General features: G+C 45.7%; 2 protein-coding genes and 1 long non-coding RNA gene across 13 annotated transcripts in view; 1 reads left to right on the top strand and 2 right to left on the bottom strand.

Moving 5' to 3' along the window:
• LOC126045241 (uncharacterized) overlaps positions 1 to 16,689 on the top strand; it is a 107,901-nt gene extending 91,212 nt beyond the window's left edge. For 9 of the 10 annotated variants that reach the window (XR_007507985.1, XR_007507975.1, XR_007507984.1 and 6 more), the window contains one exon: positions 13,248 to 16,689. This is a non-coding gene — a long non-coding RNA (uncharacterized LOC126045241). The remainder of the gene's footprint in view (positions 1 to 13,247) is intronic. The other variant, XR_007507982.1, reaches the window with a different exon arrangement.
• KCNRG (potassium channel regulator) lies at positions 111 to 5,191 on the bottom strand. Its single transcript, XM_049816033.1, has 2 exons — positions 4,352 to 5,191; positions 111 to 2,437 (listed from the first exon to the last, which is right to left on the bottom strand). The coding sequence occupies exons 1-2, from the start codon at positions 4,927 to 4,929 to the stop codon at positions 2,185 to 2,187; spliced, it is 831 nt and encodes a 276-aa protein (XP_049671990.1). The 5' UTR covers positions 4,930 to 5,191; the 3' UTR covers positions 111 to 2,184.
• On the bottom strand, positions 6,294 to 13,185 carry TRIM13 (tripartite motif containing 13). Of its 2 annotated transcripts, none has more exons than XM_049816031.1 (2): positions 10,692 to 10,938; positions 6,294 to 7,833 (listed from the first exon to the last, which is right to left on the bottom strand). In XM_049816031.1, exons 1-2 carry the CDS (start codon positions 10,692 to 10,694, stop codon positions 6,601 to 6,603), a joined length of 1,236 nt encoding a protein of 411 aa, XP_049671988.1. In that variant the 5' UTR covers positions 10,695 to 10,938; the 3' UTR covers positions 6,294 to 6,600. The 2 variants fall into 2 exon arrangements, with proteins under 2 accessions (XP_049671988.1, XP_049671989.1); XM_049816032.1 differs by lacking the exon at positions 10,692 to 10,938 and adding an exon at positions 10,949 to 13,185 and having other exon boundaries at positions 6,320 to 7,833.
• Positions 16,690 to 17,761: the final 1,072 nt, after the last annotated feature.

Below are 17,761 nucleotides of genomic sequence, written 5' to 3'. Positions count from 1 at the left end.
CGTGAGTTGAGATAAAGACAGTTTAAGAGGTAAAGCAAAAGCTGCAGACAAGCAAACCAAGGAATTCATTCCCCACTTCCCATGGGCAGGCAGGTGTTCAGCCATCTCCAGGACAGCAGGGCTCCATCACGTGTAATGGTGACTTGCGAAGACAAAAGCCATCGCTCCGAATGTCCCCCCTTCCTCCTTCTTCCCCCAGCTTTTAGTGCTGATCATGATGTCCTACGGTCTGGGATATCCCTCGGGTCAGCTGGGGTCAGCTGTCCCAGCTGTGTGTCCCCCCAACTCCTTGTGCCCCCCCAGCCTGCTTGCTGGTGGGACGGGGTGAGAAACAGAAAAAAAAGGCCTTGACGCTGTGCAAGCACTGCTCAGCACTAACTAAAACATCGCGGTGTTATCATCAGTGCTGTTTTGGTCACAAATTCAAAATGCAGCCCCATCCCAGCTACTCTGAAGAAAATTCAGTCCCAGCCCAAACCAGCGCAGTGGGAAGGGGAGCCCAGGTGAGATTACCTGGCACCCTGTCCAACTGCATCTTGAAACCTCCAGCAATGGGGACTCCACCACATCCCTGGGGAGGCTGTTCCAGTGAATGACAGTTCTCACTGTAAAAAATGTCTTATAGGAAGACAAATACGAACACATTGACAATACTGACAAAAAAAATCCCATTTGAACCAAAAGCCTCCACTCTTACATTCCTCAACATTTATTACATTGCGTAACCTGTAAGCAGCTGAGGAGATGTAGTCCCCTAATCACGTTATTCTCAACCCAGAGAGCTCTAGACCGAGTGAAGAGAACCTCGTCGTTGCTGCTGAACTTCTGAATTTGTCTCAAGCTAAAACGGATTACAGTGGTAGCAAAAGAAAAGAGATGTCCGATAGCCGCACCACCACCCTGGGCAGATCCATTTCACTGAGACTCCTAAGGGCAAGAAACAGACGGGTGATTCCCACCCCCACCCCCCCATTTTTAAGTACTGCAAATAAAGTCATAAATTCACGTTTTAGGGCTAATGAAAAGCCGGAACTAATTAGTCAGCCAAGAAAGCCCAAACAAGCTCTATTTGGCTGTCTGTAACTTTGGAAAGATGGTGTTTTATCAATAACAGAAGTCAGATTCAAATAACGAATCCTTAAAGTTATTGCTGTCTTCTTTCCCTGCTCTGAAGGGAGGACAAAAGATTCTCAGTTTATAAGGCCTCATTAACTTACCTCTCCTGGTACCTGAGCTAATTTTGGCATCGTTACAAAGCACTGTATGGGGCTAACAATCCCAAGGCTTTTAAAGCCACTTCTGCCAAGCCTTCCTCCTAAATATGTTTTGCGCGTATCAAGTGGTAAGAAATCCTGTGTACTATTTTGTTTTAAATTGTACTATTCCATTGGAAGGACTGTTTATCACATTCTCATTCTTTTTGTAGTTAAAGCTCTAAAAATTAACTGACCCTTTGTTCACAAAGACCTTTATCATTTAATTCTCAGCACTGAAGAGCAGCTTAATGCCTTCAGAGTGGGAGGAGAGGACAGAGGAGTATTCTAGAGGACAGAGGAGTATTCTGCAAGAGAGAGTTACACGTTATTTCTTGGACGCTAGTGGTGGCTTCACAAAGCCACTTACTCATGTCCGGAGCCATAAAGCAATACAACTTGGGATGTTGCTGTTACGTTGCTTTCAGCTAATTGCAAGAGAATCGGTGTACGTGTATCTTTTGAAAGCAGAAGCAATATTCAATCGGTGAGGCACGCATTCTTCCTCCAGCCACTTCTCCAAACTGCTGGGGTGACAGTTGTGTCAAGCTGTTATTTCTTCACATTATTTAAAATCTACTTACAGGTTAGCACAGAACATTAAAACAATTTTCTAGAAGGAATAGCTGATTTTTTGCAAGTCCTAATATAAATTTTAGCCACAGTGAAAACCAAAAACGACCCTTGAAAATGCTGGTATCTGGTCCACAAAGCCAGTTGTGAACCTGTGGGTCACTTTTATTTAGAGTTGAAGAGGGTGGAGTGGTAAAAGGCAGGAAAGCAAATTTTTTTTCCTGAATACTTGAAAAAAAAAATATCTGTTTGTTTGTCACTTCCCTCAATAGTTGCAGTTTCAAACAAGCCAACAAAAAAAAGGCCACTACCGCTGACACACCCCTCTTCCACCTTCAAAAGAGGAAAGGAAAAGCCTTTATTTCCCTTTCTGCACTTGGTTTCTCCTTGCCTGTGCTACCCCAGAGCTCCCTGGGGTTGGGTTCACCATGACAGCAGGGCCTGCTGGCCTCTGCATCCTTTCAAAACTGTAGCATTCGACTTTTTCTTCACTGGAGACTGTTCTGGTGCTTATGAGGCGAAATCCATCTTTGAGCAAAGTGTCAAGCAGCAGGCCTAGCACATTAGTACCGTTAATCAGCTTTCTATTGTCAGGCTTTATGGAAACATACCTAAAATAAGAAAAAAGCAGTTACAACAGACTTCACTTCCTGAAGGATGGAATCCATTTCTTTGTAAAACAAACCAGGTCCTCAGACTGTGCAGGTCAGCACAGTTGCACAGGTTTACAGCAACCGAGGTTCTGGCTATTTTTTAACTCCTTTGAGGACAATTCAACCCTTTCCCTCATTCTAAGGACAGTAATTCTCAGTTCACCCAGTTACAGGTTGGGGAAGAAGCGCTTCTCTTTCACCCTCACACCAAAACTTATTTTCTTAAGAAATAGCTGTGATGACCTCTATCTCACGTCATTTAATGGAGGAGAGGTGAATGGCATGCTCCGTATAATGCTGCAACATAAGACTAAACGATGGCAAGGACAGGGATGTCACATTCACCCCAACAGCATCACTTTTCATTCCATGGGATGTCTCTCTACGAACAGTGACGTTTATTGCAAAGTTACCTGGTACAGCAGGTCTTGTGGTAGCAAGTACGAAAATCGTTTTCACATTGCCTCAGATGATTTTACTCAATATAAAGTACAGTTTAAGAATCTATCCAGACATTTCAAGGAACAGAAGTCAGGTAAAAATACTATTACAAAATACATAAGCTGACAGGGGTGAAACCGTTCCACAGTTCACAGGGAAGTACAGCAAACATTCATGGAAAGCACAAAAAAAGGCGAAAGAGTCCACGTCACCACAAAGACTAAAAGTTGATAGAAATTCAACAGGCAGCATCATCAAACTTGACTTGATTCATTACTCAGGATAAGGGTTTCTACTGATCTGCAGAGGAACATTTTTACCAAGTCTGAAGAAATAAAGGAAAGAATTGGGAATATCTTCCCCACTATTTAAGTTGCCACAACCTATTCAAACAATTGTTAGCTCAATAAAATTAGCAATACATTATAGAGTTAAGGTTTGGCATATAAATACATATTGCTTCGCAAATGCGAAGTGTTTTTTCTTCTGCTTAGCTAAAGAAAGCTAGAAGAAAGATAAACTTTATTCATCATTTTTTTAAAATAATCAAAAGACTGCTGTGTTGATTCATATATTCAGATAGAATAACCCTTTTGGGAATATTTCAAGGAAATTTCCATAAAATTCCAGATGTTCTAACAGCCACAGAGGACAAATTAGGTTACATTTTCTTATATAGTAAGAACCTGTCTCCATACAATAGAGACATCCAGCAAAAGCTTGATTAAAAAATGTAAGTTGTCATTAGAATACGATACTGCTATCACAAAAATCACTGATACACAGTAATCTTAATAAAAAACAGAACCTGGCTCTGAATTCCAAGAACACCCACTGTGTAGCATATAGTTAATAATCTACTCCTTCTCCCTTCCCCCAATAAAAGGCTCTACAAAAGCTTTCCAGTCCCTGAATTCCTATCTTAGTTCCACGGGTGTTTTTAACTCTGTTTAGCCATTCTCTTTTTCTTCCTTTCCACATGAAAGTCTTTTGGACCATGAGCTAGTGGAGATTAAAGGCTTCCCCACTACTTTGCTCCTTATTTGTTTTGTTTTCTCTGCTTCATTTTACCCTGTGTTTTTCAAGCCCTCTAGAAGGTCACTGATGCCGTGAAGTTCTAAAGCCTGGGAAAGAGAGTGAGGAGGAAAGGGCAGAGAGAAAGACCCAACAGAACTCAAAAACAAACACCGAGAACAGTATTTTAGGAAGCTGAAGAACAGGCAAATCAGCCTAACAGAAATTAAACTGGGTATTCCAGAACTAGAAAAAGATAACATTAAACTAGCAGAAAGAAGGAAACATGTTTCTTTTCTCTCAGAGAGCTGTCCGATAGTTTCTTTAAAATGAGCTTTGCTAGCACATAGCATGTACTTCAGGGACTAGAAGTCACGAAGACATTTCCATAATGAGAAGTCACACTAGGGAGAGTACCTGGCCACAAACTGGTCACCAGCAGAGTAATCATAACCGCACTGAAACACCATGTTGTGATGAGAAGGCCTTTCCAAAGGAAGTGGAACGAGTGGTTTCTGAGAAGGAAAAGGGCTGTTCCAGCTCTGTCCTGACTGCTGCCCTGTAAACACAGTGATCTGTTCAGCTAGTGTCTCAATGGTGGTACTGCAGGAACCGAAGATCCAGAAAAAGGCCTGCATCTCTTGGAGAGAAAAACGCACTTCCAAGATCTCCAGCCTCGGCTTCAGCAAGTGTTCCTGGCTCAGGAGGTCGGCCAGAGGGTAGAGTCCATAGAATTCTGCTTCTCTCTGCAGCCTCTGATAGTCTGAGAAATCAGTAGGTAAGGAGACCTGGAGAGTCCTCAAGAAGTCCATGATGTACCTAAACAAAGTTCCATCTCTGTCCACAAAAATCTCTCCATTCACCAGTTTAAATTCCGGGTCATCACTGTTCAACATCCGTGCTAACCTGGACTCGGGGAACTGCTGCAAGGTAGAAGCCCGGGTTACAAATCTGACACCTCCCACGCTCAGAATGACCACCTCTTGATTACTCATTGCTATCTCAGCCACTCAAGAACTGTAAGTCTCTGATCTACGTGTTTGTGACTTGATCTTTCCTAAACTGCAAGGCATCTGCAGCTGCAAGAACCATTCAGTGCTTTCAGCAAGTGTTTGGAGTGAGGTGTGGAGCAGCGACAGGATTCCCAGGCAACAAAGATGTAAATATCATGTACAATAGTTTTGTTTGCAGGGCTTGGTTGCTTGGAAACTTTGATTCTTGGAATTTAATGTTTTGTTTTTTAAATTAACAGCTTGCAATGACTACTGGAAGACAGTAAATTGACTGTCACAACTTACCAAACCTTGAGAGAGGCCAACGAATATCCCCAAAATATGACAACAGGCATGCATTACGTTCGTTTCCCGGAAATGTCAACTAAATGTTTTCATCCTATATATTGCTGTTCATAGGACCACTGCAAAAAGAGGTTAAATGAGCTTCAAGCAACATATTTCAGTACCATATGCTCTTAAAGAAGGGCACTTCAGAAAACTCAAGCTTACAGTTTGCTTTAAATCAGTTATCCTACAGCCAAGTCAATACACTCAGAAAATTCAATTAATTCCTGAAACAAGGTACACGAAAATACAGTAACAGTAGAAGAGCCTATATATGTTCCAACACTAAAGCACTTCCAAACACCAACAACATCCATACTCCCGCCACGTTACGCACTCTCTTCCAAGGAATCATCCCAGCACTTTTCCTGGCCTTTGGAACACGATCTGGAGAGACACAGAGGGAAAGGAGAGAAACTGCTCTGCCTGCCACCTTTGCAGGGCTAGAGCGCAAGCTGCCTTCCTGCTGCTGACCTGCGCGTGCCTTTCACCGCACTTAACCGTTTACATTAAGGCCACTTTTTAAGAAAGTGTGGCTTCAGAGAAACATGGATCTAACAAGACCGCTCAGTTACCCAACGATTTGATGTTGGAAAAGTAAACTGCAAAATATGTACTATCTGCAAAGTAGTACGTACTATCTTGCCGCTTGTTCTTCTGTTTCCAACCTCAGCTGATTTCTCCTTACCCCTAGAATTTATGCTTGCCCTGAAGATGTATTTTTGCACAGAACATGTAAACAATATCCAGTATCTACAGTAATCTGAATGCACAGGATAATTACAATATTTGGTTATGCAAAAAAATACACACATCTATTTCAGTGAGAAGTAACGTCCTCAGATAGAAAGTGGTTCCAGAATGTGAATGATACACGCTGTATTTTGTATCAACAAGCCTCTCAGGACAGTGCTCTTCTCAACCACAACTGTTCTTCCTCTTTCCTAACCACCTCCCAGTTAAAAATAACTTCTTTTTTAACTATGACCTTTTAGGAAGTGACACTTTTTATCTTATTCTACAATTATATTAACATTAAACTAAGTACACAGTTTGGCCCTATATTTTGGTAAGAAAAATTATTTACAGTGAATAATATTCACATAATCACCACTGAAAGAAGAATCCAGAAACAATGTGCTTTTCAAAGCTCCATTTCATCTTCCAGTTTATCAGTGCTGAAACTATGTGAACAGTATGAATGTTTTGGAAACATTTCGAATCTTTGAATGTTTTCACTGGAACTCTTAAAAAACCAATTAATTTTAAGAAGTTCTATGTTTCCTTCACCAGATCTCTCTTAGTTCTTATATTTCAGCAGGGACTTCACAACAGTTTATATTTGCACACAAACTGTGCAACATTATCCAGTACAACCAACGTATAGTTTTTACACTTTTCTCTTAGAAGTGAAGCTCCATCTGTCATCTGTTCCCAGTAAAAGACTGCATGATCTGCTATCTCCACTGTATCTGCCAAATAGGACAAGCTAATTGTAAAGAATTGAGATTTCCAGCACTGGAGATTGTCAACGACTGACTCCACGAAGGACATTCTGGTGACAGCAAGAATAAGCAAGCAAATAAGAGAGTTCACTATAAATCTGCGTGAAAAGACCGAGGGAATCTTGAATTTAAGAGTGTTGTTTTCCTGAGGCAAGGCAAGTTTGTCCACATCAACTAGTTTTATTCCGTTCCACTGGCTGGTATCAAAGCTCTTCATTGTAGGGCTGATGTCCACACTGGAACAAGGTAAAGGGGTTTCTTTGAGCACCTTGATTTTTTCCCTGAACTCCTGCATCTGTTGCAGAAATATAATGGGTTCAGACACATCTTTGAAGGCCTCCGCAATGTTAAAAGCCATCCGTTGCTCTTGCAGAATTGTTTTCAGTTTATTGATTTCCGGGTCATAGGCCTGCATCACTGCAAGCTTCATGGTCTCAAAGTCAGAGAGAATCTCATTTCGTTTCTGCTCCAGTGTGTGCTGCAGCTTCTCAAAGAACTCCTTCACTTTGTCAGAATCTTTGGTCAGCATCTGCAGAGCCTTCCTCTTACTGGTTTCTAAAGTATCCAGTCGCGAGAGGGCATCTCCACAACGCCAAGTTTCAAAGCCCTGAAACAGGGTTTCAAAAGCCCGCTTCTCCTGGGAATAAGCTTCTTCAATAGAACAGAAAACGTGCTTTGTGTGGTCACCACGGGTGGCACATAACCCACAGATCAGCTGCATGTCTGTCCGGCAAAAAATGTTAAGGGGTTGCCCGCTGTGAACTTTGCACACAGGCATTTTCGGAGTTACTTTGATTTTATTATACTTCTCCACGATACCTTTCAGGGAATAGTTGACTTGCAAGCTGTTGACTCCAGTAACGGGAGTTTCCTTCCTGCACGTGGGGCACTTGAAAGGGGATGGCCTCCAAAGCACATTCCTCACGTTTCCCTCAAGGATTCCTTCCAGACACTTTCTGCAGAAGTTGTGTGAACAGGGCAGGACACGAGGATCATCAAACAGGCTACAGCAAATGGGACAGGTGAGATCTTCCTCTAGGAGCTCCATCATATCCTAGGAAAGAGAAGAAAGATAGTAATGGAACTTAAAAAATTTATTTCTCCTCCAGGAAAACCATGCAAAAACCAACCTCCATCTGAGACACAGCTCAGTGAGAAAAGGATCTACTTTTTTCTCCCGTATCCTTAAGACAGAGCCTCAGCTGGGTTCTTGCAGCTGGTCCAGTTACCTGTGGTATCTGGCCACCAGATGGCAGGCATAAGAACGCCTCATTGTTCAGGCAGAACCATTTTTGGACTCCAGGAGAAATCCTGGAAAAGAATGCTTGCCAAACCCAGCAAGGACTCTGAATGAAAATAACTCATGTACTCATAATAACAGTTCAAGACTTGCATCTTTCCTCACTGATGCAATACGCAGAAACCGGATTTTCACAAAGGATACCCAGCTGATACGCCCTGCTAAGACTCGATTGCTCTCTACTTGCTCAACTCATCCAAAGCTTACACTTTCAAACCCCATGCCCCACTACTCTAAGAAGGTCACTGAAACAGACCAGCTTCAGAATTGCTTCAGCTACAGAATAGGTGATGTGGCTCTTTGCTCTACCTGCAAAGCCAAAGCTGAGTCACCACTCACCTAAAAAGTCAGCTTTTCTCTTGCTCCTGCAATATTTTTAAATAACCAAGTGAACGTGTTATTGTTGGGCTATTCAGCACAAAGTTAAAGTTTCTCTTCCGCCCTCTTCCTTCTGCTAAAAAGAACAGGATGACGGGAAGACAATGATTTTGCCCCTATACTCTTGAGTCTTCCTCTTTATGAATAGCTCTCTCTTTCCAACTTGTACTCACAGCTTTTAGCCACAGTAGCAGCACAAAGATCAGTTTTGCTCATGTGTTAAGAGGATAATAACTACAAAACTAAAATGACAGTTCTCCATCTTTTAGTAAATGGAAATTCATAGTGCAGAAAGTATTTGCTCCATCTCCTTTACCGGGTAGGATTTTACTTCTTAGTTAGGGAGCTGGAAAAGCAGCTTTGCATGCCTGACAGCAAGGACAGCAAACCACTGCAGAAAATGCTTACTACAACACGTTCCATCAAAACTGCAGGACAAACATTGAAGATTTTCATGCTCCTAAAAATACAGAAAACATACACACAAAGGTTTCATGATCCAAATAAAACTGTCCTGTTGCATTCCAACCCCACTTATCCAATCAAATAATTATGCTTTACAAATATAACTGAATTTCAAAACCATTATATGACATCATTAGAAACCTCGGATTTTAAAAAAAGAAACAGGCAAGCCTACGAGGGTTTTTTTCCCCCTCTTACACCACCAGTAACACCAAACCAAAAATACTGAAAACTTGTATGCCTGCTTGGGACAGCTGAACTTCTGTCTTCTTTAGGACATTCATTTCAGAGCGTAAGTTGCCTGTGGATTGAAACATCCCTTTGTATTAGCAACTCGGTATTTGTGTGAGGAACTACAGCAACACTTCAACCTCTCCATTGGGAATTTCTCTGTGTAACTTCTGATCCAGGTTTGGACGGCCCTGGAATTCCCCGCTCGTAGCACACGGACCAAATGGCACAGCGGTTCCTTCCTTCACCTGGGCTACATAAACTCTCTGGGTAGAAACCCAGCAGATGTCACCCATCAGAAAGAGCAACTTGCACAGTTTTATCATTAGGAAGAAGAACGGCAAAACAAATCAAACCATAAAACGCAAAAACAACCACAGCAGCTTTTTCCCACACTCCAGAGAGAAATTCATTTAGCATGCTTCTCAGCACAGAAGTTGGGTTTATCAGCCAGCAGCAGGCTGAAAGCAAAACCAGAATTTCACCAAGCTTCAAACAAAACAAAAAGATAGCTCTTGAATTGCAAGTTTCCCGCAATGGCATGTAAGTATTCTAAATAAAACTTGGCCGAGTCGCGCTGCATTTCCACAAGCAGTTGAGCTCATCAGGAGAGGTCTTGTCTCCCTTCCTTCGCAAGCACCCCGGTCCTTGTCAGGACCTCCTACGAGCAATTCCGCCAGCCTTCTGTCAAGCTGGTGTGTTGAATCAGCCCAAAAAAAGGGTCCCACGCAGAGAAAGGCAGGAGGGAGGGAGATGGGAGCTCCTGCTCCCAGCAGCAACAATCTTTACTCTGCTCGCCCCACCGAGAGGAAAGGCAAGCTAACGGAGGGTCAGCGCAGACATTTTAACGCGGAATGATTGACCCCCGGGTGCTGTAGGTATCCCGTCAGCCAAAAAGAGCTGAGGGAAGTGGCCTGTGCTTTAAACCTGTTATTTCAGGGCCAAAGGTTGGGGTTTTTTTCCAGGAGTACCAGGTAGATCCAACACGTTCAGCCTCCAGAAAGCTCGAAAAGCCTGCAGAAACAAGCAATCCTGCCTCGGTGCAGTCACCAGCCCCAGGAATACCGTTTCTCTGACCGGGCCGGCCGATCAGCCGGGCGCAGGGACCACCGCCAAACCCCTTCTCCTGCGCTCCCCTCCTTCTCCCTCTGCCCCAGGAGAGGTCCCCTCGCTCCTTCGGCTTACAAACACCCTCCTGCCCGGGGAGGGGGTGGATCCCCGACACCCCCCCCTTAACGATGGCGTTCCCGCCGGGCCCGGCCCTGCTCCCCCCGGCCTGCCCTCCGCCGGGCACCGCTTGTCGGGGAGGAGGGCAGCCCTCGCTGGGAGGGGTGGGGGGGTCTGCCTGCCCTCGCCCCCGCAAAGGATAACCGGGCAGCGGGGTTTAAGCGGGAGGGAAGAAGCCTGCGAGCCAAACCACCGGCGGCGGCCGCGGCCTTCTCTCGCCCAGCCGGGCCTGCCCCTCCGGGCCCCGGGCCCAGCGCCGACCACCGGTCCCCGTGTCGTGTCCGCCCCCCCCCCCGGGCTCCGTTACTCACCATCCCCGGCCGGGGACCGCGGAGAGGGCAGGCGGAGGGAGCGGGGTTTGCCTCGGCCGGTCACCCCTCCCCACCCCCACCTCCGCCCCAGGGGCCCGGCTCCCTCCCCGCCTCACCTCGGCGGCGCGATCCCCAAGGCCGCCGCCATCCGCCCGGCCCCTTCCTCGCTTCGTCCTCACAACCCCCGTCCCCTGCCCCGAGTCGGGAGCTGCTCCCCGCCGTCCCGGACCGGACCGGGGGTGTGTGAATCCACCCACCTTCACCGGCGGCCGCCGATCCGGCCCCCCTGCGGCTTCTTCCTCCTCCTGCTCGGCCCCGGCAGCGGCGAGGAAAAGCCCCCCCGGCGGCTGCCTGGAGGGAGGGAAGGGACGGCCCGGCAGGCCGGTGGATGCGGCTTAGTCCGAGGCCGAGCCCCCCCGCCCCTGACCCGGGCAGGCAGGCAGGCAGGCAGGCAGGCAGGCTGTTCCGCCGCCGAGATATTGTCCGTTGTTGTTGATTAACTCTGCGAAATTGGGACTCGGGGAGCGCAGCGCGCAAGGCTGCGCAGCCCGGCGAGGAGCGGCCACCGGCTGGCGATGCCCGCCGAGAGCCTTCCACCTCCTGAAGGCACTCGTGAAGAAAAATAACGTCGTTTTAGCCGGATGGTAGCCTTACGTGCTTCGTAAAAGGACGGAGACGCGTCCCTATTTGCCTTAACGCGCTGGCTGTACCGTTTCCTACTGGGGAATCTCTTGGAGAGCAAGGCGGCCTGTCAAACCTGCGCAGGTCTCCCCAATAACACCGAGACGGAGCGGGGGGGATCCCCCGTCCACCTGGGAGGACCCTCCAGTTGAAGGACTTACAAAACGGTGGCTCCAAGTGCTGAGACTGCAGGGAACCTTTGCGATCTGTATGTTTTTGGCAGTCCTTCTGTTAGTTCGCGGTCAACATAAAACTTTGTGAAACGCTATGTCAAAAGCCGTGCCTAAAACGCGCGGTACTCTGCCTCCGGCATCCCTCTCACTCCCCTACTCTTCGCTCACCCCTGCAGTCACGTCGCTCATCGGCACAGGGGAGACGATTCACGTTCGATACTACCGATACTACCCACACAACTAACGTCACAGGCTAGACTGTACTTCCACCAAATGAAGCTCCCTCAGGCACCTGACATCTTCCGATTGTTTAAGAATCTGGATTTTAAAAGCCATTCAATAACACGCAGAGGCTGTGCTTCCCCAATTTACTGCAGCCAGAGGAGGAAGAGCTCTCTTCTTCCTCGCCTTTCCTCCTGCTGCCTCCACCCGAGCTGGCCTGCCCTCTCAGCTGGATTCAACAGGAACAGTTTGACCAAGGGCAAGTATTTCTGAAAATCCCCTTCAGAGTGCTCACACATTTGGGCATTTCATCCACTACCTCCAGGAGAACGGTCCCAGAAAGTAGAGTTGCTGCACAAAAGCAGCAAAGACTTTTAGGTGCACTTCAGTGTCGTGCTTGTTTCTTCTCAACTGTCCGGCATCTTCTTTGCTGTTTATTAAAAACAAGTAATTCCAGGTAGTTTCTGAAAAGTGATAGCTTAATGCATTCCTCAGCCACCCAAACCGCATTCAAGCGATATCCCAATGCTTGCACATTTACGTTTTCCAAGTACCCCTTGCCTACGCTTTCCCAACATCAAGAATTTCCCGATTCTACTCATCTTCTCTTTAATTTTATGGTTAAAGATATTAACGACAACATGGCATTTTAGATTCCTCACTCATAGTTAAGCTCATATACTTCTCGTGTAACTTTTTTCCTGATCTATTTTTAGAGTATATTTTATTCTCCATTAATTCTTTGGGCTGGTCCTACTCTGTCTCCTTATAAATTAAGGAGGAGCTGTATGGGCATAAGAGTGGGCGCCTGCCCACCTGGGATATCTCCTCTTCATTAGGACCATTGGAAAATGTTCTTGTCCCTCCTTGCCTGGGCTTTCTTCTCTCAAAGATGAAAGCTTAAACTTCTGGGCAAACACAGCTTGGGATTTCTGTGACAGTGCCCAGCCAGCACCGTACTTAAGTGTACCATGGCTGTCCTGAGCGTGATCAAATATAATTTGGGCATTTTACTACTTCTATCTGACTGATAGAACAACTGTTTTGCACACATCTTCCATATACTCTATACTATTTTTACCTCCTTGTTGTTTATAGAGGTTTTTCAGTAGCAGTTTGCTTATGAGCTTGCATTCCTGCATCTGAGAGCACAGAGTGTCTTCCTGAAGCAGCATCAGAGGCCGTTTGTTGAAGCTTCAGAGAAACGTTCTGGCCGATGGAAAAGAGCATTAGTAGATTTGTGGCAATATTTCCCTATCTAATAAGGAAACAAACCCAAGGGAAATCTAGGCTCAAAGGAGAGGCCCGGCTTGAAGGGAAGTGTTAGTATAAAAGTCACTTACCCATAGAAGGGTTGAAAATACAGGGGTAGGAGTTTGGAAGGAATTATAAAATCGTGGCAACTTCCAGCTTTATGAAACAAACACCATGTTTGCTGTAAGACAAAGGGATAGCACCTACTGTCATCTTTAAACTACAGAGAGAAGCCAGATCATGGATCTTCTACTCGGTGTTATGACAGCAGATTTCTGAGACCAAAGCTGTACGCTGTGGTTCAGTCAGCGAGCTCAGACCTGACCGCTACTGTGCCCTCCTCGCCTGTACCAGCTCTGCCAGCCTCGGCAGATGCTTTACCGAGCTGATTCGACCCGCTAAGCCAGCAGAACGTTATTCCCTTTTCTTTGCCAGGTGAGTTTGCTGCTGATTCAGTGAGTTAAACCAGTTCAGTGCAAGATTAGACAATCACCAGGTCTAACATCAGAGGAAAAGAGGAACAAGATTTTTCCCTTTCTGTGGAAGCAAGCCATTAATGTGACTCAAGCTGTAACAGCTAATTTTACCCTGAGAGGTAGATTCACGGGGGGTTAAGCCAAGCCGAGACTGTGCTACTGGCAAAAGAGATCATTCCAACCTTTTCCCTTCCCCTAGACATGTTTTCCCGATGCCTCCTCTCCGCTGGCTCCGACATTCATGCGGCCACATGTTAGGCTAGATCCACTTGCCAACAGAGCTGAAAGCTAATACAGTTTAAAAAAAAAAAAAAAGTTTTCAGCAGGATCAATTTTGGCAGCCAGCTGATCCCGCAGCCTAACAATGCCAGGATGAGCCCGCGAGAGGGCCTGTTTCGGTGGCAGCCTGCACACACGTCAGCATAAACCAGAAGTGCCCCCACAGGCCATAATTTCACAAATGCTTCCAGCCAGCTATTGCCGGTGCTGCTGCCAAAAGTAACACAGCCTTGCCCTTCGGCCACACCAGCTGCTCATGCCGGGCCCCAGGCACCCCCTGTGCTGTGCTGGAGAAGATGTCGAACACAAAACTGATTGATAAATGTAGCTGGCATTAAAAGCAGCTTTTTTTGTTTTGGTTTTTTTTTTCCCCCAAGTTTGTATTCCCCATCAGTAAGGCTCCTCTGAAGCCATGCTACCAAAGACCTGTCAGATTGTAATTGCCTCCTAGGGTGAAACACCAAGGCAAAGAGGTGCGTTGAAGGCATTTTCCAGTCTTATCCTTGGCTGCAAGTCTGCCTTTTACTTCCCACTGAAGGAGGTCAAGGCTGCATGTCCCGTTGCAGAGGTGTCAGAGCACACACACAGTACACTCCGGCATCGGGACAGTGACTTGAAGCATGCTGCTTTATTCACCTGTGCTGGTGTGAACATACCCTCAAGTGGAGAGAGGCACTCTGTGATGTACGATGTAGTCGCTGTGGGGACCTAAACACGGAAATAAATCTGCAAGAGCTTTGATGCCGATAGCAGCTCGGCAAGAAGACACTGTAAGATAACACGAATAAAGAAACTATTCAAAACACCTCCCTGTATCAAACACCTTACTCATGTATAAACGTTTCACAACTATATCGTATCTGACTACGTTTCTTTTCAACAGATACATCTGGACTATATTAAACACTCCAAACGAGGGATCAGAGAAAGCAGTTTCTTGTTATTGTTCCATAAAAGCTACTTTTAATAAGCATTGTAGAAATACCAGGCATTAAAAATCCATGAAGGATCGTCAGCGATTGAAATGATCAACTGCTGTTTTGAGGTCTGAATTTCAGAGACTGCCTTGATATCTGCAGGGTCTCCGACGACTATTTTAGCAGTACTGAAAAGCTCTGTAGTTTTACATACAGAACTTTGACCCACACAGTTAACTAATATTCAGCACTTTGCCAGATTTTCCTGCGAGGGGAGGGAAATCGATGATGAATTCAGTTATCTCCTTAGCGTAACCCTATTTATTTACAAAGAATGTACAGCCACGTCCCATTTCCTTGCACGCAGAGGAAGCAAATGGGAGGGAGAACTGTGCGGCAGTCCAAGTTTGCTGCTCTAGCCAGGATGCTTGCCCAGAAGAAGCTGTCCCTTGGCTTTTTCTCAGGGCCATGCACCACTGCTTCTCCCACTGTCTGCTGGCTCTCGCGTGGTGTTTCCGGTCCCGGACATGCACACAGGCAAACACAGCTGCAACCAATCTGCGCTCTTGCTGCCGCGTTCGCAAGCAGTCCCTAGAGAAATCTCTCTGACTTTCCCCAAATTAGTGCTTGCTCATAGGAGTTAGCTCATCTTAGCGCTTGGCCATGTAGCCCTGTGCCGTGGGCAGCGGTTTCTAGTTTTTAGCTATCTTACGCCGTAAAAGAACTTGATTGTTCCTTCCCGAACAAAGCACGGCCAACGTGCCTGTCAGTTTTAATGAGGTTTGTGATTGTCTATAGATCAAAGCTCTGCTCCGGTGAGTTTTGCTTATATTGCATAAAGAGGAAAGGAGAAGTGACCTCCAAAGTAAATAGAACAACGAGGAACAAAATTAATTTTCATATACAATTTCTTCTGCGATTTGGCAAGCGTCAGATTAACTGTATAAAACAGAAGACTTCCTACAGAATGTTAATCCTCACAAGAACACATTATAATGAAGATTTCAAAAGTACAAGCACAACCTGTTCTTCATCTGAGACCTTGTCTGTATCATCTTCCAAACCACAGGCCTGACCCTGGGAGTGGAAGGACTGCTTTCAATAAACAAACCTTGATTTTCCAGTCCTGCACCATCATTTACTTCTGTGCAAGTTGCATGGAGACGTTACTAAATCCATTCCAGCATATTTAATAACTACTTTTTTCGTTGGTTTTCACAGGTGTAAATGCCTCCACAAAGCTTGTGGCAGCAGAGAAGCAAGTCCCAGAGATTTTTACTAGCAGGGCAAAGAGGAATTATTTTTCTGAGAACTGATTAGTCGTGTTGTATTACATGCTGTAACAGCAGGAGAGAGTTCCCCTCTCTCCCGTGAATTTGGCGGTATCAGGGAACCTTTCTGAAACATACTTGTCTGCAGCCAGTAGATCTACTTTGCAGGGCAAATGAGAGACAGTTGTACTTTGTGAATGAACCTCTGAGCTAGAGAACAAAACAAGTCAATGACCACCATTTTCTTTCAGCAGGATCTCCAAATACGCCTGCATTTGTGAAATGCATGGGACCGGGTCGTTTTCCTGTCCTTCTAACATGGTTCCCAGACAAAATGTCTCTGCTGCTACTGTTCGAGGAAATAAAGTTAAAACCCTGTGAGCAACAAACATGTTTAGGCATGCTGAGCATAATTTTGCTTCCAGTGTGGGAGGGTCCTAAATACTTGGCCTCCCCAGTGAAAGAAATGCACATTCAAGAAAGGCAGAAGCTGAATTAACCCTTCATTACCAAGCACAATCATACTTCTAAATATTGGGCCCCAGATCTTCATTTCCTTGGCGCAGTTCTTTGTGCGCTGTGAGAATTTTAGTGTTCAAATATGCTCTAAACAGGCTGACAAGCACATTTACAAATACTGTCCTGCTGGAAATGCTCACCTCATCCTCCAAGAAAGGCATACGAATAAGCCATGTTTCTTACCAGCCGACCAGCTGACTTTTGCCTTACTTCCACCGGACCAGCGTTGTTATCTGCTTGATTTTGTCCGGCGCCGGAGCCTTCACTCGGAGCACATGGACACGATTGCCGCTGTTCCCGCACAACCTGTTGTAACATTGAGCTGTCACCAGCCGCTGTCAGGGTGCTCAGCAGCCAGGCTCCGCACCTGGAGGGAGACAGGATGGGTGCAGGGATGGGAGCTGCACTCACCTTGGTCCCCCGAGGCCTCCTGCCCGCCGAGCACATAGGCACTGGAGCCAATGTGCTCGGCAACTTTTCCAAGCTGCGGCATGCACTTTACCTTCACGAGTGCTGCAGTCTGCTGGCCTGTAAAACCAGCCTCTCAAGTTGAGAAAGTAGTGGAGTAGGAAACTGGCAGGAAGGCACGGCCAGCCACTGCTCCCCAAAGCCCCATCCCCTTGAGTCCAAACGATTCGGCAATGCTGACTTCATGTGGCGAGATGCATTTGGATTCCCAGTGCTCATTTTGGGGAAGAAAGGGCTTACTGGGGCACAGAGAAAAAAAAATGGGATGGGGACTCATTTGGAGGTTGAGTCTCAAAGTTGTTGTTGTTGGTTTTTTTTAACTATATTAACATTTGTCATTTAGCATTTACTGTAACAAACCCACAGTGTGTGACAGACAATAAAAATCCCGCAGTGACTTAAATGGGACTAATTATGTGAACAACAAGCTACCAATGAGAATCATGATGCCCTCCATACGAAATAAATAAACGTCACTTTCCACCTAATATTTACTTCTTAGATGTTCAAGAGTAATCCCATTTGGCATATTTTAAGGAAGTGAGCTCTTGACCCCAAATGTTTATGGGCTGTAACAGTAAGTCAAATAAAAGAAAGGAAGCATATTTAAAAACTGTTCTTAAAATCAGATTGGTTTTAGGGACAATTTTGAGAGAGACAGCATTTCACCTCATGTTTCAAGTAAAGGGGTAAGCATGACTGATACAGCCCATCCAGACCAATAAGATAATTCTTGCTATGAAGATTTCTTTTCACAAGGGGTTTTGAATATCCGCTTAGCCCCCTACCCTCCCAGGACAGATAACGTTG

The sequence above is a fragment of the Accipiter gentilis genome, chromosome 13 (assembly GCF_929443795.1).
Source record: "Accipiter gentilis chromosome 13, bAccGen1.1, whole genome shotgun sequence".
Taxonomy (NCBI): domain Eukaryota; kingdom Metazoa; phylum Chordata; class Aves; order Accipitriformes; family Accipitridae; genus Astur; species Astur gentilis.
The sequence above is the reverse complement of the archived record's forward strand: the minus strand, read 5'-3'. Positions and strand labels throughout refer to the sequence as shown.

What these genes read in the sequence shown, in the direction of transcription:
- KCNRG (XM_049816033.1), bottom strand. Translation starts at nt 4,929, where the DNA reads ATGAGTAATCAAGAGGTGGTCATTCTGAGCGTGGGAGGTGTCAGATTT. An exon ending in GGTGACCAGTTTGTGGCCAG is followed by an intron (nt 2,438 to 4,351) that starts GTACTCTCCCTA and finishes TTCTTATTTTAG; the next exon opens with GTATGTTTCCATAAAGCCTG.